This window comes from Pterocles gutturalis, unplaced genomic scaffold (genome assembly GCF_000699245.1).
Source record: "Pterocles gutturalis isolate BGI_N339 unplaced genomic scaffold, ASM69924v1 scaffold730, whole genome shotgun sequence".
NCBI classification, from domain to species: Eukaryota; Metazoa; Chordata; class Aves; order Pterocliformes; family Pteroclidae; genus Pterocles; species Pterocles gutturalis.
In genome coordinates this window covers 79,786-104,983 of record NW_010137956.1, presented here as the reverse complement: position 1 = coordinate 104,983, position 25,198 = coordinate 79,786, and the positions used below count along the sequence as shown (strand labels likewise).

Genomic DNA, 25,198 nt, shown 5'->3' with positions numbered 1-25,198 from the left:
GTGATTGAAATTTCCCCTACTAGTCAGCCCCAAGACAGGCTTTGAAGGTAGAAATATTTGTGAAAATGATTTACAGATGTTTTAAAACTTGCTGCCAGCATTTCTACTGAAAGACAATCTACAAATCTTTAATCCTAACATTCTTGTTTTTAACATATTTCTTATGCAGTATATGATGAGGGAAAAGAGTAGAAATTCTGATCAGAGATTTTAATATGAAGTTCTTCAAAATGTCTGAGACTGACCACAATTTAGCCGTTAAATTTAGTTTGTTCAGCTAATGAAAGAAAAACCTGTTAGGTTCTGCATAGTTTAGACAGGAAGAAACCAAAATATGTTTTCACCTAATTCTCAGAAAATAATTTTCTCTTAGGGATGGTGAGGTCAGCACTCTTTTACACCTAAGACTTCTCAAGCAGTGCCAAACCAGGGAATCATGCATGGCTTGTAAGAACACCTGAGTCCACCAGTCTTCAGTGTGAAGAAACACTGTCATCTGCAGTTCAGACTATTTAAAAATGTTCAAAACTTCAGTGGAACTTTATTCAGAAAGGCACAGAGCATGGGACAAGCAGCTTTCACTCTCTGACATCATCAGAAGTTGTGTGATAAGCTGATAGTCTATCATGTGCACGTGAAAAAACAGTGAGGCATGAGATTCAAGGCTCTGGGGTCTCTGGAGTGCTGTCATCAAAACAGCACAGCGGCTTTAACAAGAGAGTTCCACAAATAGTGTCCTCCTATAAGCTTTGTAGTTCATGCAATGTGTACCAGAATTTTTAAAAAGATTCAGAAAGGATTCGCAGGAGCAGAAGGGAAATCTGTGGAGGATTCAGCAGCATTTTGTACACAACATTGACAATATCCCTCTGCAGTAAGGCACTGCCTCACCTCCTCTTCCCCCAGCTGCCAAGCCACACAGGGATGGGAATGAGGGCGGAAAGGGTCACCAGCAGTTTTTCCAGGAATGGAGATAACAGTAACTAGAGCTTATCCCATGCTCAGTAGCCACATGTTGGTTAGACATGAAGCTAAGCTTTTCTATTCTTATTTTGTCTCAAAGTAAGTTTTCTTAAAATCTGGACATTTCTGCATTTCATTTGAAAACTATGCCTTGCTACATCTACAACAGGAGCATTGTGTGGCCCTGCCTAGTGTCTAAGTTGTATGAAGACATGGAAAATGATCCCTAGAACAGATTTTTCAGGCTGCTTTCAAGATTATCTCTATTCCCATTAGGCTCAATTAATCCAAATAGAACTATATCTGATTTCAGACCGAGGCAGGCTTTTGTTCAAGATACACTGTTACATTTCCTGACCAGCAACCGGAAACAACTTTCAAGACCACCATTTAAAAATATCTCCTCCTCAAAAATGTTTTACCTTTTTTTGAGGTCCAAAGAGAAACAGGCTTTTATGTTTCTCCTTTGTCCTGAAGCCATTAAAGTTTTTCCTCTCTGGGAAAGCAAGCTGACTGTGACAGGGCAAACAAGGAACAGTACCAAGATCCCAAAAACCTTCAGGTATCGTGAGGACAACTGAAAGGCTCTGGTCCAGTTTTGACTTGTTTTTCCTGCACCATGCTGTCATCCTGTGCAACTCTACAGCCCCGTCACAACAGGGAAGTTTTATTCAGAAGGGCAGGTTTATTTATGGAGTAGTCAGGCCAAAGCTGAAGTCAGAGTCCCAGAAATTTTCTCCATGTAGAAACCAGAAGAGATAGGAACAAGGTTCAGTACAATGCCCCTTGACTTGATAGAGCTTCACAGAGGCACCAAGGAGACAAGCAACAGAAGGTCTTTCCCTCCGTTCTTTGGCAGCATCAGCACCAGCACATAGTTCTCCCTTAACTGGAGGTGGCACACTCCGACATGGTGCTTGGAGGACACAAGGCAAGAGGCTAGCACACCTCGGTTCTCCCTTAACTGGAGGTGGCACACTCCAACATGGTGCTTGGAGGACACAGGGTAAGAGGCTAGCACACCTCAGACTGCAATGGCCCAAAAATGCAGCGCTGCTTACGACAAACATCTAAACTGTAGACAAAAGTTAACAGGTACAAATCCTAAAATGCTCCGTGAATTATTATTTTTGTGTACAGAATCTTACCATTATTTGACATTCACTAAACAAATTATTTTCATCACAATGTGTACTAGTAAGAAGCAAGATGATGCTAAATTAGCATGGATTGGAGGATATCTGAGACAAAAAAAAATGAGTGATAGCCCTGAATAGAAAAGCAAATTTGGTGCTTGTCATTAAAAGTGCAATCGATTTACTTCAGCTTCTGTGTCAGAATCACCATTAAAAATTCATTATTCATACCTGTATCATCTAATATTTATAAGCCAACCAGCAGAGGACTTGGAGAGTTTTCAATGTTTGTTCCTTTAAAACATTCATATACTGTCCCATGGGAATTCTGACATATCATAAGATCTCTTGCAGCGATATCCCAACAAATAACAATTCACAGAAGTTGCAGCCCTTTTAGCTGGCTTGGAAATCTGTCAGCTATAGGTCATGAAACATGACAGTTAAGTATTGAGATAATTGATAAATATCCTGGCTTTTCAAAAGATTGCGAGTCACTGTGGCCTTCAGACACTTCTCCATGGCTTGATGCCAGCTGTAGGCCAGTCAGTGAGTATCATTGTTGGAGTAGTAGTGCCTGAGAACAGAAAAATTATGAGCTCCCAGTATTCCACTCCTGATGTTTCTCAAGCAATTACAAGCAAAAGTTCCCATGGATGCCTTGACATTTCCTCCATACTATAGCATTTAATTGTTGGGTTTTTTTTTCCTGATGATGGATGACTTTTATATCTGAGACTCATGTGAGGCTTTCTTTGCTTGTTGGGAAACAGAGTGAAATACTGTGGGACATCATTCAAATTTCAGAAGAATATTTTCTACTCTTCTACTTCCAACTTCAGCTTCACGTTAGCAAATTCCTTGGCTGTGTAATAATTTCTCTAACTGATCACAAAAAACATCATATATGACATGTTCAAAACATCCAGACATAGCTGGTAGTCACTACTCCATGTGTCACTTACAATCAGAAAAAGCAAAAGTTTAGAATTCATATGCCTGGTAAAAATGACTGTTTCGTATTGTAAACAGAGCACAATGTTAGTGAGTGTGACAACCACACTGCTTTCTACTTCATATTTTATAATACGCATACATGTGGGTTCTTACACTTCTTACCCCAACTTAACAAAAATGTAAACAGACACATAAGATGCAAAACAAAAATTAGAGATCCACATTTTGAAAACAAGTTGGGATTTTCCTGTTAAAAGATCAAGCAGTGAACAACTGACTTGGATTTGCTGCTTGAACTGTCAGCAGATGATATAAATTGAAGTCCAGAACAAAACTCGCTTATATAAGTGATATTAATCTAATTATGCAATACCCCAAACTAAACAAGGCATTTCTGTCTTGCTAAGTACAGTTTAAAAATAAACAGCCCAAACATGAGATCTCTGCTGGGACAAGCGTACCCAAGAATTCACACCATCAGCTAGAAACTAACCGAGTTCTACTTAAAATGCTGTAATTTACTCTAGGGATTTTGAGTAAATTTAATTAGCTTCCTGCATTTCGGCAGAGTATATTAAGAGCAAATGAATTCTCTCAGCTTAGAACAGTGAAACAATAGAGAACAAATGAGTTTAGCCATCTCCATAAATCAATTCATGCTAAAATATGTGCTAATCCAAATCTGCACTCTGGTTAGATATTATCATATGAGTACATTCAGCACTTTTAATTTAAACTGACTGCAGTTAAACAGAAAAGGGCAGCAAATCAAGACCACTGTCATCATTCACATTTGCTATTGCAGCACCACATCTGTAAAGAAAAAACAGCAGAGCTGCCCCAAACAATGTTCACTGGGTCTTCTGAAATGCTCCTCTTAATCCTCTTACATGATTCACTTATTGTGTCACACTGATTGAACATATGCAGTCCTCATGTTTGTGAGGAAAAATGAGAGGAAAATCTTCTTTCCAGATTTACAGTCCAACAGCTGTGTAAGTTTAAGTTTTCCACTTACCTTTAAAATAAAATAGAATCCTGTGGAACTACTAATAGCTGGTTCTCTAAAGGGTGGGAAGTTAATCTGAATATGCCCAAGGCATTCACTCAAAAGTTCACTCCACATTTTGAAATTCAGATCTCTCACTAGATTGGATTGGAAGTACAGTAAAAATAGCTTATTCTCTTGTTATTTCATTACTTCCACAACTCTTCCCAAGTCAGTCTTCTAATTATTGAAAAGCATTAAGAGACAAGGTTACGTAAGGATTCAGGTGGGCTAAAAAGATCATGTTCTGCCATGAGCATATGTCTGCACAGAGAAATATTTCCACTGTTGATAATTGATACTTCACTTAGTGTTGTTATACCCATTTAACAAACCATTTTACCAACAAATTAATAACGATGGATGTAAGATATTTTTTTAATGAAATTGAGATTTTTTGAAACATTGGCTGAATATTCAACAGAAATGTTTTGAGGCTGAATTTAGACCTTCAGGTCAATTCAAGAGCATGACAGGGACAGAAACCAAAATCAAACTTTTTCAGTCTGAAAGTGGAAAACCTGATAGTTTCCCTAGATGGAAGTAAACTTCAAAAAAGAAGCCTGAAGGTTGCCTGCCAAACAGAACTATCCACCTCCAGTTAGCTCTACAATTAATTATCTCAGAAAATTACTTAAATGGGCCCTTCTCATTCAGGGATACATTCCTCTAAAAATATCACTAAATCAAGTATTATTCTGCAAGTGCAATCACATTTTAACACAAATAAAGAGTTAAAGAGATATGTTACAGAAGAGGGTAGAAGCATCATCCCAGTCTTACAGACAAATGCATACAGGTGGATTAAATGACATTTTCATGGTAACACTGCAAGTTTGTGATAAATCTACATCTAGTGGTCTGTTTCAACATGTGTGCTGTAGTCTGTCAACCCCACTTCTTCACTACAGAATCATCTTCTTTGAAAGAAATTATGTTTCCAGAGAAGGAAAATCTGAGAAATCTCTTACCTGGCAAAAAAAGATGCTGCCACCGAGGTGCCTGTGGATACTTCACTGGCAACATATGTGCTCTGGGAAGCGGGGAAGCTGTACAAGGAGGGTTTGTCTGCATTGTAGCGGTTCAACGCTGCTTCAGTCAGGCCCTCTCGACTAGTCTCTGTCATAAGCTGAGATATCTGAAGACAGAAAAAAACAAAAGTATCATCAGCTAAAGCTCACTAGCTGACCCCTCCTCATCCAGAAGTGCCTCTGGGTTTCAGACAGAGTAAGAGAGGCATTTCATTCATCACGTCTTTGCTGCTCTGTGAACAAGTTCATTGCTTCTGTCATGCTAATCTACAGTACTTTGGCTCAGATCTAACCTTGTCTGCATTAAAACTAATGGGGTAAATTCATCCCGTCACTAGAAAGGTCAATAATGTCTATGGCTTTCCATCCACATGGAAAATAAAGAGTAAACCATAATCCTTTCTCGGTTTTACCTCAGGGTACAAGAGAGAAAACTTAGATATGTGCAAGATATTTATATTTTACTTCAGGAAAATAAAAATACACTTGCTTTCCTTTGTAAAGTATCACAGCACTAGCACATTAAGTATTTTTGTTGCCCTTTCTCCAGAAAAGCCAGTATGCAGCATAGGAGTCCCTTGAGATCCTAGACTATTTATCATATCTCTGAAAAATTGAGATCGTTACCAATCACTTTCATTGGCTGTCTTAAAAGGTTTTAAACATCCATGATTTCGTTCTTCTGATGGCCCATTTAACATTTTTTTCCCCTATTAGGAAGCCTCATCTCAGCCTTTCATTGTCTGGGAAAACAGAGTTCAACCAGACTCAACCCAGCTCTCCTCAAATTAACTGAAAGATCTTTGTTGACTTCAAAGGAAGCTGGGTCAGCCCACTGAAGCACCTCCTCAAAACTTTGATTTCAGTTTCTTGACTATTACTTCTGCATGAATCTACAATGGTGTGATGTCATCTATTGTACTCCAGGCAGTTCCTAACAACCTCCTTTTCCTCCTTCCCTCATTTCAACCACAAATAGCTTTTGTTCACCAATGCATGTCACAAAATTGCAACATATGCCAAAAAATAACCTTCCCAAATTGTTGTTAGAAATCACCCAAGGCACTGCTTCCTTCCCCCTGCAAAAAGTTTGCAAGAACCAGTTTCTCACCTGTTCAGTTTCAGTTCTCATGCCTACCCTTATCACCCCAGTAACAACAACAGAACAGCTTCGTGAGGCACATCAAGAAAAGTACTTGAGATCATCCTGTAGTTCTTTTTCCACTTAGACGTGCTTTATTTCCACAACATGATATGGCAACATTTTTTAGACCAACTATCAAGTCACCTCTGTTCCTTTTGTAGAGATTTGTTACCCATTCTACTACGACTAAGAAGATAATCTAAGAGTTTATACTTATTTTACATTTTTGTAGGTGAATCAACCATAATACTTCAGGAACAGGAATGCTGAACTAACCACTCCATTTTGTGAGGAACAAGTAAATTGCTGAAAGTGCCCCTGTCATGTTAGTCACACACCAAACCTTTCTAATATACTAATTCACCCTATTGAATGAGCAGTGCTCTCAGAAGGCTATAGCTGAAATCCTGGACTTAAATCATCTCATACTACTGTTAAAACACAAGAATTTAGGCTGGCTGCCATGATACCTCCCTACATTTCCAGTAGCAGGCAAACTGGCATTTGTTCTTCAGTGTTCTGCTAACATATGTATGTCAGCTTGGGACACCCAATACACTTGAATTCGCTAAACAATAATTTCCTCAAGTTTTCCGTAATTTTTGTTGACTTGGCTATTTATATTTACAGTAAACTAGCACAAGATTCTGCCCTATCCCCTCAAATTATCCTGAAAACAATTTCATCAGCTACCATGTTGGGAACTGCTAAGCAGACAGATTTAAAAAGCTCTCCCTTCAGAGCAGAGTACACCAATAAACCTAACCTCATCTTAGACCATCCAATTCGTATACCTGCAATCAGGGATGGGCCATCATTAATCAACTGCCATTGCTGACAGTATCACCAGCAAGTGTCACTCATTCCCATGACAACCTGACAGCAGTTCGGAAGCTAATGAGTTGACTTATCTCCACTGCAATCTCGGTTGCAATCATAACCTCTCTATCTTCTGCCAAACAAAGATTAGCAGCTCTAAATATGAATTTCTAAAACCAATGCCACACATTTCTATTGGTGTCAGATCCCCTCAATTTGCAAGATGGTGAGGTTTGAGAGAGACATTTCAGCCAACTGCAAAACAGGAAAGGATTTGTGTGTCTTTGTGTTTGGGACACACAGAAAAAAAATCCATCATGACATGGGCATAAAAGCTGTAACTAAATGGTTTCTGCGATTACAGAGACTGTCAGGTGATCCATGTCCATATCCACAAGTCATATTGATGTGAACAGCACAAAGCAAACAGAGCAGTCTCAAACTGATTGCGGACATTTCCTGAAAAGTATTAGTCGCAAGCTTCCTCAGAAGCTGATGAGATGCTTGGTTCATAAGCATTTGAATAACTGGTTCTTAAATACAAGCACTCCAAAATAATCAAATACTCACTTGCTTACCAAAGACACATGAGATTCTTTTAGAAAGGTACAAATATAAACCGTTCCCCTTCAGCTATGCACTCAAAGAGAAAAAGATACTAGCCTGCAAATGGAATGTTAACGCTTTTTTAAAAATGGGGATGAAGGTCTTACAAAGCCTGTATTTAGGTCACAATCTCATACAGTAAAATGCAAAGGAACTGAATAAGAAGCTGGAAATAATCAAATATACTTACAAATTCTGTATTTGTGGAGTACCACACTAACCACAAGACAGAGAGAAGAGAGCTAAACAATATTCCTTTTAGGAATTGCATATACTATGGACAAATGCAGAAGGGGGTTGTTTCTATGTTAATGTATGCTTTTTGCTACTACTGCTACTTTATTGCGCATCCTACACACCAGTCCAAGTACTACAGGGATGGTCAGCTGCTCAAACTGCAAGCTGTGGAACATCTGGGTGGTACTGACCACCAGAGCTTGCTGGAGAGGCAGCAGCTCTCCTTCCTGTTCATTCACACCCCTTGCTTTGCTGCAGAGAACAGGAAGATACTGTTGACATTGCTATTGATGTATTATCTGTGAAAAGCAGCACTCCAGCACAAACAGCCACGTCAGAGAGCCCTCCCTGAGCTGCCCTGGATGGACACTCATAATGGGGCATGTTGGGCTTGTTGAGCACCCTCTTGATCCTGAGGGTCCAGCACCACCGCTTGGTTTCCTTACCCAGGCTGGCACACTTCCTGGGCAAAAATCCATTCCTCAGCATGAACTCTCTCAGAACTAAACTCCCAAGTGCACTGTCTGTCCTTGAGCTCCGTTGATTTACTGTTTGCCTCAGCAGGGTCCCTTCTCAGCTGACAGTGTATTACAGGGATACCAAAATGGGAACACACTTTATTTTACCTAACACAAGACATAGACAAATTAAGACAAAATAAGAACTGGCTTAAACTACCGTCCAGGATTTCCTAATCTACAAATGGTTTCCAGTTTTAGCACTTGCTGACTTTGTCTGCCAAAGTGGGATTTTTCAACAGTAAAATGTCTCCAGAAGCAATGAAAGCTGAAATATTTCCCTGAATTTCAAACATTCTACTGTTCCTTATCTGGGAAGCCTGCAACACCACTTGGTACTATACAGGTAAAAGCCCACACAAGTACCTAGTGATACTGCAACACTCATAACCTCAAGCAGAACATCAAGGTTTGCTTCAAGTAGTTCCTCAAGTCACTCTGTTGCTCTTTTCCTTGTATCAATGCGATAACAAACTAGAATTTGATATTTAATTATGGAATCATCTCTTCGGTCACGCAGCCAGTGGAAATGAAAGGCAAACAGTGCTATGCCAAATTCTGGGCCAGGCTGGGAACTTTTTTATGATGAGTACTTATCAGAGTATTGTTTGTACTGCACAAATTTGTACATCTGGGTCAATCAACAGGCTGAGTACCTCACTAGACATGTACACACAATATTGGCCTAATAAAACCTCATTTATTCCCAGAGTCCAATACATATACATAAAGTAGGGGGCACAAAGGCCAGATAATTCATATATCCAGAGACTACTGACCTTGAGTCAGTTCTATCGCATTTCTTTCTTTTGATTGGAGAGTGTAGAAATCATTTAAACTATTATACCAAACTTAAGTGGGCTTTGGAGGTAATGTTACCATCTCATTTACTTTGTCCTCCAGTCAGTACCCTTTCCCATTATCCCTTTCTCCACAGACAGTGCTCATTGAAGTTCACACATACACAACCTTGAGCAAAGGCACCCAGGATATATCAAGCATTTAAGGAAAAATACTCATAGAATGGACATTTCCAAAGCTCTTAGAGATTTTTTTTTTCCCATCCCAGTTCAAAAGACATAGTTGAAAAATCGCACTTCAAATATTAACAAACTCAGGTTTGGGGGGGTTTTGGAGCTTCCCCCCCTCACCCCCAATAATGTATGCCTGGCAAGTACAGTTCACATGAAGCTGTTTTTTCAGTGTCACTGCCTCTCTCACTGGATACCATTTCTGGATTTAAGGGGGAAAAAAAGAAGAGACTCATCAAATCTCCTTCCTTTCTTTTCTGTGAGTGCCCACATACCATATACATGAGGTTTAAGATCAGTTAATAGGATATATTTTGAGAAATTCCTTCATTGAATTGTTGGCAGCACATCACTGCCTGGATAAGCAACAAAAAGACAAGCACGGAACAACGCAACCTTTCATGACTCAATAAAAACCTTTTAAGTGCACATGGAACAAGACAGATGTCCCTTCCAAAGCCCCATTTTTTTCTCTTGTCTCATAAAAGCAAGGGATCCATTAACCTCCTCTTTCACTGCGTTTTGACAGTATAGCAAGAGCTGGAGATAAGTCATGATTTAAATTCTCTACTTCATAGAAAAAAGATGGCTCTGCAGTTAAACTACAGGTGCCAGCCAGGCTTGATTCTCTTCCTGTTCCAATTAAAGAGTCGCTCTGTGCATGACTTGACATCATGCAGTATGATGTTAATTTTATTTACGTAAGGGCATTTTACAGCCAAGCTCGTTAATGTTTTTAAATCTCCTGAGGAATCCCAACTGAAATTACTGTACAAATAGAAGTTAGCATTTACTAAAGATGTGAAACATCCTTTGCTCTGGAGGTAGTTCAGGAACATCCCCAAAATCTAGCCAACATCAATGACTAACAAACTAACAGGATGCATAGAAACACATGAAATGTATCCATATGTGAAGCCAAATTCAAGATGCAAATCTGTGTTTAAATCCACTATAAAGCAATCCTCAGTGTCCACAGATCCTAATCTCTGGAGAGAAGCTCACTAACTGAAGGTAGAAAGCTCTCTTTCATAAACACACACACACTCATGAATTACTTCTTTGGCAGTCCAACCTTGAATCGGAGCAGCACTGAATTTTCTGCCCAATAAATACTGAAGAAATTACTTCCTGGCTTATTTCAGACAGCAAATGTCTACATTAACCAAGAAAAAAGGTTCTTCTTAAAGACTCACCTTTAAAAGATGAGTTGAGGGAAGCTCTAAAGGATACCTCTCTCAAAGCTTTAGCACACCAAAACCATCAGAAATGGCTATAAACCTGCTTAGAACTAAAGCTTAGCAGCTTAATTTCAAGTTTTCCATTACGCACAATCAGGTGTTCTGGCTCTTTCAAAATATTAATCTTTTACCTTCTGTACAACTCCTTTTGGCTCACAGTTTACTCTCAGTCATAACAAGATAAAGTTAGTCTTCCTGTTTGGCTCAAGGACAGTTTGGTCTATGGGAGTGATGAAACAAGCACTGGGAGAGGCATCTCACAGTACATCATTAAAACATCTTTCTTCTACACACACGTGTAGAATACCAAATCTTTCCTGAGAACTAAGCAATCCTACCTTTCCTGAGCTTGACCTACTCCCACCAATTCTTAGAGACTGAGGCAAGAACTCTAATTTACACATTAATTTTGAAAACTCAAAGACTTCTTCCACTTTTTTTAGTGTATAGGAGCTCACTGTCAGATGTGACAGTATGGTGGATTGCAAGACAAAAGTCTTCAGTAAGGCACCAGCTTCCCAGCCACTACAAATTTCAGTGGGATTCAAGTAACTTGCCTATAGGAAGCAGCATCGGAAATCAAACAGAGCAGGAGCTGAGACTTCTTGAGTCTCTTCAGCAGAAGTTAATGAAGGGAATATAGGAGTCCTGCTTCATCTAGAGAAGGCATCCCTCAACAAGGGAATGTATCAATAAGTAGGTCCTCCTCCTACAATTTGTCTGTTTTATCTGAGCTCCTCTGGAAAGACTGACTTCATCCCTTTTGCCTAACATGGAAGCTCTGCACTAAGTTCTGTGCAGTAACAAAGAAGTGCAGCATAAATTTCTGTGTGGCAGCATTCAAAGGACAAGGTGACAGCTGCAATCCACTGTGCTCAGTGACAAAAAGAGAAATGTGGATATTTTGACATTTGCTATATTTCATTTTCATAATTTTAGAGTGCGGTTGGGAGAGGTTAGCTTGTGAAAATAGGAAAGGGAAATACTTAAGAGTCAGTTTCAAATACCATTGTTAAATACAGCTTCAAATGCTTTGACATAAAGCTGATGGAGGGTTTACTGAACTACCAGTAAGATGAAGTGGGGTTTTGAGGGTAGAATAAAGAGGAATCTTTTGCTGCCCACACAACTATCAAATTAATTCTAACACATCTTTCACAGGGCAAAAAGGAACAATTACACCATTCAATAAGAGCAACTTGAAAGCGATGAGGATTTGCCAAGTCAGTCGTCTTTAATATACCACGGAGCACCAGGGACACACTCTGCATCTGTCGCAAATCACTCACTACTACAGAGGTGACATTTAAGGAATTATTCAGAATAAGAATACACCTTTAGAAAAAAACAATTTTGAAACGGTAGCACGTTCCTGTAGCTAAGGGCACTGGCGTAGCCTTACAGCATCTTGCCATTTGATTGTGACCTTTTTCTCTCATAGCAGAATACTAAGCTGCTGTAGCTCGAGATCATTGCAACCGCTCATACACACAGTGTGAGCAAGACAGCAATTCCTGATAGTCCTTCCACATCAAAAGAATGTGTTCTATTAGGGACAGGCTGAAAAAGGACATGCACAACGTCTGCTGCATTCAAACTCTTTCTTGGATGTAGGCATACCAAATACCGCTTGGAAAAGGCAACTCACTGTTCATTGTGAATACTGAAACTCTAGGGTGGGTTTCCTAGGAATGCATTGCTCCTGCTTTATTCAAATTTGCACACAAAATCTGAAATATTGATTTAACAGAAGGAGTTACTGTAATGGCACAGATTTTGCGTCTAAACACAAAACAGTACACTTTAGAAAGAGTGAAGTTTCTCAAAGGGGGAATCACTAGGATGGCAAGAATGCTGATTATGCTTTGCATTTAACAAGGAAGAGTCCAACTGTATTCAGCAGAAACTACTTTTACTTAAACATTACTTAGTTACCATGACAGCACCTACAGCTTAATTGCAACCTCCAGCTTCCTGCTGTCCAAAAGAAAGATGACCTTTGACTGTTGCAGCCACCTCCCATGTCCCTCTACAAATGAGACAGCTATTTAACACAGATCCAGCGCGCTTCTCAGCACAGATGAAATCCCAATTTGTGCAGACATGGGCACATCCTCCCTGCAGAACCACTATGATACACTTGGTTCCGCTCAAGAGCCCATACTGCTAAATGAAATATGTTACAACAAAACACTTAACGTCTTAAGATCAGCTACTTAAGAGGCTGATCCAACAACTGATCAGACATACCAATAATTATTGATTTCTCTACTGTAAGCATTCTGCCTTACAAAGCAGTATTGTTTAATTTTTTAATGTTGTATTTTCCATTTTAAATAGACGCTATTTTCTCTGCCATATAGTAGTCTCTCTCTCACTTTCACTCATTCACTCAGTGCATTTTCTTGCCTTAGCTTTTGAACTGAAAAGCAAAGCAAAAACAAGACCAAAACCATACAGAGCAACAACATTGTTTGAAAATCTGTGAGTTATATCTTGAGCGCATTCTCCTTAAAAAAAAAATATCGAATAAGAATTTTGTTTGAAAATCTGTGAGTTATATCTTGAGGGCATTCTCCTTAAAAAAAAATATCGAATAAGAATTGCATTGGCAACAATGAAAGCTTTATTATAAAACAGGAAATCTGTTCTATTACGCCTGTGACAATGGTTCATTTGCCTGATCAGCAAATTCCATACAGACTATAACTTGGTAAATGTAAGTTGATGCACATTCCCAAGCAACCTCCACCACTGAGACATGAAGGACATAGACATTTTGACCTGGCTTAGTAGTGAATTCACTTTTCTCAGTTTGCCAGTGCCCTCCTGAACTAAGTAATCCATGGAAGGGCTCTGTCTACATCAGAAAGACTCAGCATATTGAGTCTGAGATAGTATTGACCAAGTCTGTTTCTTGCTCACTCAACTTTGTACCGATATATTAAGTAGAAAAGAAAACAGAGGAAAAACATATTAGAGAATGGCAAATTACATCATCTGAAGCAGGCTCAGCGAATTCAGGACAGCAGATATCTACCTTGAGTGAAGTTAACCCTTGTACAGAAGTTTGCAAATTCTAGTCTGCAGCATTCCTTTAGTCTGAGTATCATAGCCTGCAAGAATTATTTATTGACTACTACTTCATTATCAAACTATTTTCTGAAAGGTAAGGTCTCCACCATTTACAAAAACACAATAGCTATCATTATTCACCTTCCTCAATACCCTCGATGTTTCCCAATGTCCATTCAGGATTATGCCATCCTCTCTTATTCCTCTCCAAGGAAGCCACAAGCAGGATACCCATCCTGGGATGCAAGTCTGCTCACCCTCCACACCCCAGAACTGCCCCCGTGAAGCAGACTTGCAAGCAATGACTTCCCCTGCAATGCTGTGAGCTATTCCTTGTGAGGAAAGCAGCAAAGCAGCAGCGGCTAGACCCAAATACACCCCTCATTCATGAAGCTCCACCAGCCAAGTCTCTGTGGACAGAACAGCAATGTAGGGTTTCGCAGCTGGTATATCCCCATACTTTGCAAATGAAAAATAGGAACAGCAGCTAGCAAAGAGAGGTTCTGGTCTCAATTTTGTGTCTCTAGGCATTTCAGCAATGCAAAAACATACTGTGCAGCAACACAATAAAACTGCTGCTTTTCTTGTCAAGACAATGACAACAACATGGCAATCTCTGGGAAAACTGAGGTTGCCTCTAGCTTTCAGAAGTTTCTTTTTTAATCTACTTTAATAAAGTTGTTAATTCTCTTAAATACCTGTATGCCCTGCTGCTGCATTCTAAAGCTGTGCAGCTGGAAATTAATTTGATCTTTTTCTACTATGAATGTTACTTGCTATCAGAGCAGTAACATTTTACACGAGAAAGGGCCTTTCTTTTGTATGGCTCACTTAAAGCTGATTTCATACATCCACATTCAGCAACCACACTGTAATCAGTTGTTGCATCAGCTACTTTTTGAGACCTCAGCAGCCAGGCTCATTGTGCTAAAACTAGTGGGGCAATGAAGAGTGTGTGTGGACCGTGAAAGACGGGCATGTCTCACTTCTGCCTATCTCCACATGAGGCAGCAGCTCAATGAAGTGATTGCACTTTTGAAGCTGAGACACAAGTCTCTCTAGTTCACTGAGTACAGGAGTAATACATTTGTTATGAGAACAAACTTTCATTTCTCTGATCAGTCACTAGCCTGCCAGCAACATCAAGACATCATAAGTTCAAATCTTACTGTAGCTGTTTCCCTATCGCAAACAGCAATCCGCAAGCCATTGACCTTTCACTTGTCAGTTGACAAGAACAGCTCTAGAAGCTACCAAAGTGTGTCAGCATGTGGGCTTAACTTAAATGGCATTATTGACCCAGAAAGCAACCTCTTTCAATAGCTAGCAAGAGAGTAAGCAGTAAAAAACACCATTAGTTTTTTCCACACATAGGTGTATGAACCAGATCATCAGTCTTTATTTTAAAGACATATGATCAAGTTCTACCATGAAAACATGAGGACAGAGAACTGCTTAATTTCCAGTATGAAAAAAAATGGAGAGGCTCAGAGATTCCTGCAATGATTATTGCATAAGAACATAGCATAAGGCAATTCAGCCCACACCTCAAGATCTGACATTTTTGAGGGGTAAGATCACTACATGTCTGACCAGTCTCTTACCCAGCTGCTCATGGAAAGGTGCATTGGTTTGATCTCCAAGGATCTAGCAAACAGTTTGAATCTACTTACAAACTGGTACCATTCCAATGGCTTCCCCATCAGAAAGAAATTATGAATATCAACTTTTCTATAAACTGCTGCCAAAGGTTTAATTACACCAGTGCTGACAGATACCCCAATAACAGAAAATGTTTTCTCTGTGTGTTAGGTTGTGAGACTATCAGTAACATACCTTATAAAGGCAGGAGCCAAAGGACTTGAACCTTGCATCAGGCATGAACTTTTGGACAAACACAAAAGAATTGCTTGAAGAGAAGAGTGAACTCATTTAGAAGCCAGGCACATTTTGGTCCAAGCAATATAGAAGCCTGGGAAATTTGAGAGAGACTGAGAAATCTTTCTCATCTCATTAAATATTCTAAAGTTTAAAGATTTATTCTGTAGTTACTTTTTCCATACACTTTCCTAAATCATCTTCACATAGAAGTACATTTTTTAAAACTGATTAAATAAAAGTTAACCTCTGACACCAATGATTGTTAATACTGCTTATGCAGCTTTCTCTTCTGCTGCCTCAATGAAATATTAACAACTCATCATCTGAAAGGATTCCGAGGAGCACCTCATATATCCTGATCCATCCTTTAGTGGAATAAAACTTAAGGTGCACATTTGAACACTCTTCAATTTGCATCTCTCAAGACAGGTCCAAGGCTCCATGTACTCCCAGCTCTTATGAAAACCTACTGAAACCTGCAGGCAGCAAAGAATGCTTTAAAAAAGAAATACTGTGGTCAGATCTTAGTGTCTAGCCATTAAGTTGACACGTCCCTTCCCCCCATTTCAGTTTAGCTTAACCAATGCTACAACACATCTTCCAGTGTATTACCTGCATTCCAGTAAGATCTCTCATCTTAAAAAGAGCAATTTGTTTCATTCCAGAAGACGAAAGCATCTTTTCCACTTCCTCTGTTTGAGCTCAATTCCACAGAAAGTGTTTAGAACTGCAAGTACCCAGTTTTCTGCATGAAATTCAGTTCTCAAAATGTTGATATCATCTTAAATGCTCACAAGGAAATTAATATGACTGAAGTTGCACATATTCAGGTGAATCATTCAACTCGTCATTTGTAACACTGCCAAGGAACCTGTTTGCTTTCCGAATGCTAACTGATTGTATGAGGCTGAGGGCTCAGGCACAGAAATAAGTTGCTGTGCTGAGTCATAACAACTGTCCATATGCACACACTTAGCCTGTGGCAAATACAAGCTAATAGTGATTTATCTTACAATCACTTTTCTAGAGTTAAGTCAAAGAAACCAAGTCAAATTATCTTGAATTTACTGTGAACTATGAACATGCATTCACAGTTACCATGTTTTAGTAAGCTTCCTAAAAATTATCAAGATGACCACGTGTCTGAGTCCCAAGACTTAGATTAGGCTAGCATAGCCAAAACTGGAGCCATTACACAAGGCTGAATGCAGATCTGCTCAAAAGTCACACCGTATGTTCAGAAGGGTTCAGTGGGGCTAAACATAAACGCGGGGTATTGGCTATTCCTTGGTCCAAAAATGCACAGAATACGTGCAGAAGTAAAAACGAGTACCAACAGAGTGGTGTTGCAAGAAAAGCACTTTCAGGGTGCTGAATTCCAGCTGGAAAAGGCTCATAACTCTGAGCTTGCACTTGCCTAGGAAACGCTCTTATTTCGTTCCCACAAGCAGAGATGTTGATACATTCCTCAGAAGACAACAGCATATCCTTTCAATGCAAATACCGTGCAAGACCTCAACGCTAGCCAACCTCTCAAGTCAAAAAGCATAATAATATCGTGTTCCTCTTTTCCCACAGGGAAACAGCGTTTAGCCTCAACTTCCATGCTGAAAACTGCCACCTTTGCAGTAAATTGCACAAACCACGGCTTAATCCACCATCTCACAATTTAACAGTCATGCTGAATTGCATTACCCTTTGGCTTTGTGTAGTTGCCTTCCCCTTTTCTGTCCCTACTATTAATAGTCCCTTGCAGGTGTTCCTTCTTTCATGGTACCAACATGGAGATGTAGCAATTGCTAATTTCACAGTTATCAGTGTTAATGGGAGCCACCATGAAATTGCCTCATTTCCAGAGGAATCAGTATGCAGTTGCTAAAGAGAAAATAAAAAACCCACACCAAAACCAGGCAGAAGCTGTGCATCAGCAGGAGTGACCTCTCTATAAATTTAACAAGGTTGGTCTTTCTAATCTGTCACAATACACGAACACCTGTCTTACCTTCATGTTAATAACAAAAATGTCCCGCTGAGGTTTTAAAATTATTTTATGACGGCAACCACCATCATTTTTAACAGGAATACATGAAAAGGTGCCAGAAGAGCCTTCAAATGAGACCACTAACTGGACAGAAACAGTTCCTTCCTGGCCCTGAAGGTGAATGCCTTAAGGCATAGGTTTGATTGCCTTACCACCTTAGTTCACACAGCTACAACTGTTATTGGTAGTCATAAAAATCACTCAACTATAAGCGTTTGACTTGGATACTGCTTCCTGTGGTGAATTCTATGGGCTGACAACATGCCAAGTGATGCTATGGTGTCTTCTGTTTGCTCTAGATTTACTGCCCTCTCTGCTAATGAAAGCAAGAAGAGGAGCAGATCCCCAGCTGAACACCAAATTAAGCTCTGTTGGTGCACATTGTAAACTGTTAGGAACTGGGCCTCTCTGTGTTCTGGCCACCTCTCAATGGCACAGCAGAGGAGGTCAGCTTGGGAGCATCAGGCTGTGCATTTGCTACAGTACTCTGCTGGATGGGATGGATATTTCTTGCACAGCCCTAAACATGCTCTCAGCTTTTTACATATACTTCTAGTCTATACTCCAAGCTAAATGTGGTTTTCTGTCTCCTCACTTGCTGCAACTTCTGTCACATTTTCACTCTAATTTTTTTCCTTCAGCTGGCCATTTTCAACCTGCAAGTCTTGAAGGGATCCAAGCCAAGCATGGTTTTCCAGGAGCTGGGTGAATATTACATTACCTGAAGCTGACCCAGTATTTATTTCAAGTACACACAATGATCTTTCCCCAGTACATGGAATCTGGATTTTGGTCTGCAGGAACCATCATAATCCATCTTCACTGTGACAGCTTCACTGTATGAAGATCATACTCCCACTTTTCACCTCAGGGCCCTTGCACACTGAGAACTTTAAGCATGCTGACTGTCCGTTCTCAGCACATTCGTGCACATTCACTTGCAGAGTGATTCATACCAATCCCCAGCTCTCCTGACAGGCTAAATAAGGTCAGATGAAGAACAATATTTTCTCCTCGCTACTGATTTTAGATGAATCTCCTTTTTAGACAAGACTGAGACATATAACTCCTTTACTTTTCTCAGATGGCACTAAAAAAAAATCAGTGGTCAGTTTGGAAGCTACGAACTACAGACATGCATATTTTCAAAACTGCACAGTTCTGAAAAGTGAGTAATAGAGCAGAAGAGGCACTGTCTTTAGTTTGGCTGTGCTCTACGGCACTTTTTGAAAAGGCAGGAAAGGGAAAAATTGAACTTCCATAGTGTTAGCAGCACTAACAAATGGCAACCATCCCTCAAAGAGGATATTCGTTCAGATTCCATCAGTATAACCTATCATGAGAATTTTGGGTGGACAAATAAATAGCCACTTAATTGTCCAGTAAAACAGAACCTAGATCAAACCAAGGGTACACTCCATACAGCTTTAAGGATTCTGTATCAGCCATTTCTTGTCTAAGAGAAAGGCTGAAAAGACAAAAAGTGACAGCCATACGCAAAGTCTTACACATTTTACTACCTAATGTGTTTAACTTCGAAATGCAGTAAGCACAGTAAATACTGACAATTATTTACTGTTTGCTCATAGGTACATTTTGTGTATATTTTCAAAGCAAAATTTATTCAAATTACATACACAGCACGTTCTTCCAGTTTGTTATACATTATTGCCTGTCTCTGCAATAAATTAATCTCGAATAGATCCGTACTTTGTGAATCATCTAAGGCCCTTGTCGTTTTCTTAATTTCTGTCTCTTTGTAGGCTTATTATTTCTTAATTTTTCTGACTAATATTTGCTAATTTTTGTTCTTGTTTCTTTACGTACCCTAATCACTTTTCCTGTTGGCAGCCTAAGAGACAGGAGAGAACAACAAAACAAACTGCTTGTAAAACTTAAAATATCTTAACAGTCAAAAGCCAAATGGTTAAGAGAGAACATCAGCTTATAAAAATTGTCTGAAAGTATACAGTCAAGTCTTATAGCTACATTTATTTCTTCCTCATAAAAGTCAGCATAGATAACCTTCAAACAGCACTTCTCTATTACTTTTTTCTTTTATTTTTTTTCCTAAACACAGCAACAATGAATATATGCTTTATTCTACACTGGACACAAATAAAGACAAAAAGTCACTGCCCCAAGGAGTCTGCACAATAAACTAAACTGACAAAATGCACTTCACCAGGGTCTAAAAATAAACAGTGATTAAAATTAGTGCAGGAACTGTTGGTTGATACTTTTTATAAGCAAACAGCAAGATTACATTAACTGGTCCCCTGGGAATAAAACAGATTTACAATAGATTTAATTAAATGCATTTAATGAAGTCCAAATATAAGAACAACAAACACGCTCATCATCTGAAATGGTGCCTAAACTCTAGTAAACCATTATGAACTGTAATAAATGTTTCATGGCTATCTTCAGTTCTCGTTTTGGCTTTCAGCACTCCACAGAGAAGTTTCACTTGCACATGGAAAGTTTTGATTTTTCTCCTTCAAATTGTTTACCAGATTTGTAATGTAATAGTTTCAGAAGTCACTTTTAAATCAATTTTTGAAAGGAAGTCTTTATTCTATTTTAATTCATTTTTAACAGAGCATCATGGACTGATCTTCTGTTCCACCATGACATGCCAAAAGAAGGATCACCGACTACAGGTCGGTGTAAGTGCAGTGTTGTAATCTGGATAACTGAAGAAAAAACGTCTCATGTGCCTTTTCACAAGGTATACTGTAGACATTTACTAAGTAATCTTGCACAGTCAGTTATACTAGAACAAAGGGAATACAAGACAGGCATGAACTAGCTTCAAAATGTAGAGCACTATTCCATATGTAGGACACTAAAGAACCAAGGCTGAAACACTTCTAGAACTTCTACTTGGTGTGTATTCTTAAAAGGGGTTGAAATACTCTGCCTTCTACATTAGCTTTCAGAACTCAGTGTACCCTGATTCTTTGATTTTAATATCAGCAGAATGGCATACAGTTACTAAAAGCAAAAAGCATGGTGATGCTCTGTCACCAGTGGAGTGAACCTGATTTCAGATCAGAATCTATCCTGAAGATTTCAGCAATTTCCTTTGGAAAAACAACACAGGAGTACTTCCTAGAGGAAAGGACATGGAAGAAAAAGAACCAGACCAAGCATGCCCAAAAAAATCAGAAGTGAAATAAATATGCTTATGCATTACACCATTAAATTCTCATACTATTCACACATTAAACCAAAACTTCAGGGATAGTTCTCCAAATACTTCCCACCACTAAACTGCTCTGCTCACAATGGCCACATCGACTGAAGTCGTGTAAAATGGGTGTGTTTTACCCTGTGACCAGCCCAGATGACTAACTCTGAAATGCCCATTCCTGCGTAGTGTTCCCTACAGGCAGTGGGTTTCATGTACTATCCAAGAGATTATGAAAGTTCAAGAAAAAAAGTCTACCGTTTCAAAGCTCAGAGCTCAATTTTCCAGCAGAATAGCATTATGGGAGGTTCCCTAGAAGGAAGCAGAGCATTCTACAAGGACCACAGAATTTTATTATTTGCTGGAACTATTTTTATTAGAAATTAAAGCAGAGTAAACAGGAGATATATCCTGGACTCAACAGCTTGTTGAAAGAATAAGCTTCAATTTTTTATTAGAAATTAAAGCAGAGTAAACAACAGGAGATATATCCCGGACTCAACAGCGTGTTGAAAGAATAAGCTTCAACGATGCTAAAACCTAAAAAACTTCAGAGGTCAATTTAAAATGCCTATAGTCCTGTTCTTTCCCAAGGGCATGCTTTCAAGTGAATCCCTCTAAAGAAAAGCCCTTGTTTTTAAGTTTTTTTCTTTTCATCAAGTGAATCCCTCTAAAGAAAAGCCCTTAAGTTTTTTTCTTTTTGAAAAGCACAGTAGCAGCTTGTTGTAAATGCTAAAGTGTATGAACTCTGCATTTGATAAAAATTTGAGTTCAAGCCATAATTGAAGATAAAAAACAATCAACCAGTAAGATATTTTTAGACAGTCTCTTCTGTTTCAAAAGTTTTTCCAAATTGTTGTGAACCCTTATAATGTTTCATAATCCACTCTGATATTGATTCTTCCAGGCAGGCACAGAAAAATCTAACTTCCACATATGAAATGACGAGTGTCCCATTTTGTCCTGACTGTAACAGAAGCAAAGGTTATTTTCTCAACTCTGCAAAAACTGCATAGCATCAGTCTTGGGCATATCCTTCCACTTACATGTACATCTGCTTCTTAACATGTAAAGCATAGGACAATAAAGTTTGTTTCTTTCAAAGGTGTTACCAAGGTTTAGTTTTGATGCTGAAAGTATTTTAAGTCCTTTTATGAGAATGGACTTTAAAGTCCACTAAATATTATACAGTTACTGCTCCAAGTCTTTCAGTTGAGTTTACATTATGTTTCCTGGTAGAATTTCATTTTTCCCCACTCCATGTCCGTGCAACATTTTAAAAGTCTTGGGAGCAAATTCTCTAATCACCTGAACACACACCAGTCCAGTAGAGTTTTGGCTACCAACAGGTCCTTTGTCTGTCTGTGGTACCATCTATGGATTCTCCAAGAAATTACAAAGAGGCATTTCTACTCAACGTATTCAAATTGGACACAAGAATGTTAGTGCTATTGCTGCTAGCAAAAATCTTTTTTCTCATGATTTATATAAAATTATCCAGCAGATAAAAATGAATAATTAATTGTCTTCCATTATTCCTGTTAAGCATCTGTAACTAATGGGTGCCCTCCTGCTCAAAAGAAAACCCAGCCACAATAAGCATCCACTGACACACTTGAACCCACCTTTACTTGAGAACATATGAGGAATAAGGTGCTATATTATTCATATTCATTATATCATAAAATGCCTAGAGGCCCAGGAACTAACAGCCCCTTGCACCAGTGCAGACTGTCCCTGCTGCAGAGACAAGGCATTGAGGGGGCAGGGTGAGGAGCCAAATACTCACAATATATGATGAAAGTCACTGAGCAGTAAATGGAAAAGGAAACAGAGAAACCCACATCGCTGAGGTTGGAAAAAAAAAAATCTCATAACCTATAACCCCTGTTCTCAAGCCACTTTCCAGAAATCTTGATAGTCCTAACTATCATCACACCAGGCATCTGCATTTCACCTACTTACATAAAAGTAGGAATAAATCTTGATAAGCTGGTCTCTGGCAATGTTTAAAAGGTTCTTTACAAAGGCTCTGAAGTGCAGGACAATACTTAGGAGATAATCAGCATCACTACTAAATCCTGGCTGCAAATGGCACTTCCAAGTATTTAGGATTACAGAGGCGAAGAGACTTGACTATGGCAGAGAATAATGAAAAGCTGGCAACATGAGAACTAGATTTTTCACTCCTAGTGCTTCTTTACATGAAAACAACTTGATCATTTATTTATAGAATCACAGAATCATTTAGGTTGGAAAGGACCTTTAAGATCGAGTCCAATCCATTTAGCATTTACACCTACAAATAAAATAAAATAGATAAGCTTTAGACACCTTCTCATACTCTTGTAATTTGTCAGGAACCCTTACCTGCATTGTTTTGCTAAGTCACATGAATAGCAGCTGCTTATATTATTTGTTGAACAGGACAAACAATTATAGTTTTAGTTTACATTAGTTCAAAGCAAAAGAAATCGGAAATCTTCCACAAGCTTGCAAACCTACCTAACATTGCAAGTCTTCACAATGACTTTCACAGAAGCTAGTCCAAACACAGACAAATCTTTCCGAGCACATTCTTCCCTGTCAGACCTGTCTGATCACTGCCATGATATACTCATATGGTACAATTGAGAATCATGTCACATCCATTTTTACCTCCTGCACGTTGGCAATGAGCTTCACATAAAGTCTTCAGGGATCAGAGAGACTGATCAATTACAAACTGACATGACTATACATTTTCTTCTGATGCATTCAGAATAATTTCTTTAATAATATTTGAGTTAATTTTTCATCTTCTGTGTTGCACCGCAGTAAAATATACAAGAATAAAATAGAGACAAATCGCTCTTACGGTTTGTATTTACATCCAAGAACCCTGCCTAGCTCCAGCAGACTAAAACCTGTCAGGGAGAAAAGCAAGAATAAACCCTATCTATCAGCTATCTGTCTCTTACAGGAAAGAAAATATCACTCTCTATGCTTTAAACTAGAAATGTTTTTCAAAACTAGGCTTAAACTCTGCTTTTGGCAATAGCCTTAATTTTCTTGCAAAGTAATAGATAATGCACAGTAAAAGGTGTAAATAAATTGCAGAGTTCACATCACAGATATGTTTTATCGTTATCCAGTGACACTGAGCCGCACTTGTAGATCAATGAAGCCACAATGAACCTGGGGAACCAGAAGCAATTTAATTGAGCATAGTTCCAACCTTTAGCTCTTTTTCTGTCTTTCCTATTAGCCAAAAGCCTACGCATAAATTTAGCCAGCTATTTAATAAACACATTGTCTTGGGTTAAGCTGAGACAGAGTTAACTTTCTTCATAATAGCTAGCAAGAGGCTGTGCTTTGGGTTTGTGCTCAGAAGAAAGCTGATAACAAGCAATGTTTATGCAGCTGCCAAGGTCTCTCAGCTTCTCTGGCTGCCTGCAAACAGGAGAAGCTGGGAGGGAGCACAGCCCCGGTTACTAGCCCAGGATTTGATCTTAGGTTCGGGATTGAGACCCAAAGTGGCCAATAATCTATTCCATACCATACCCGTCATGCCCAGTATATAGGTAAGGACCCTCCGGAAGGTTGGCCCTTTTTTTTGTTCCGGATCTCTTTTGCTCTGGGTCATCTTGCTCCAGGTGGTCACTCTCCCAAGGCCTTTCCCCCCACACCCCGGTGGGCTCTCGGTCTGGGACACTCAGACTGTTATCTCCATTCCGTGAGTGCGGTTTTGGGACTCTCCCTGCTCCAGGATCGTCAGCCGGGAACAGGCTGAGCCTTGGTCATGGGGGGGAGGGCAGTATCACTTTGTACTTACTACTCATTTGTATATTTGTATATAGTATTATTTTCAATATTATTGTAGTTTAGTTATTAAATTGTTCTTATCTCAACCCACGAGTCCTTTTTTCCCCTTTACCCCTTTAATTCTCTCCCCTATCCTTGAGGGAACAGGTGTGTGGATTGGCCCCCAGCCAAGGGCAAACCCGTCACACACATATATATGCCACTTTCACAAATTCAAAAGAGGATCAAACAATTTGAAATAAAGCATGACAGATGTGTGTATTTGGTTCAAAGAGCTGCCACAACAGAAACATTTTACTTGCACTCCCACCCATACAACTTCTGCTTTGCACTGGTTGCAGCTTAGTCACTTGATGTTCACATCTACCAGTCAGACCTGAGACTTTTTTGGCTTATGAAACCAGCATCCTCAGCTAATGGCATAAGTGATGGCGACTCATGTGCTCCCACACAAGGAAGAGCTACAGATGTTC

General features: G+C 39.2%; 1 protein-coding gene across 1 annotated transcript in view; it reads right to left on the bottom strand.

The window, feature by feature from the left end:
* The window catches only part of KIF26B (kinesin family member 26B), a gene marked incomplete at its 5' end in the record, with an annotated part of 194,608 nt that overhangs the window by 160,383 nt on the left and 9,027 nt on the right, over positions 1–25,198 (bottom strand). Inside the window, one exon of the mRNA XM_010082769.1 lies at positions 5,076–5,242. Coding sequence (XP_010081071.1) covers positions 5,076–5,242 — 167 coding nt within the window. The remainder of the gene's footprint in view (positions 1–5,075; positions 5,243–25,198) is intronic.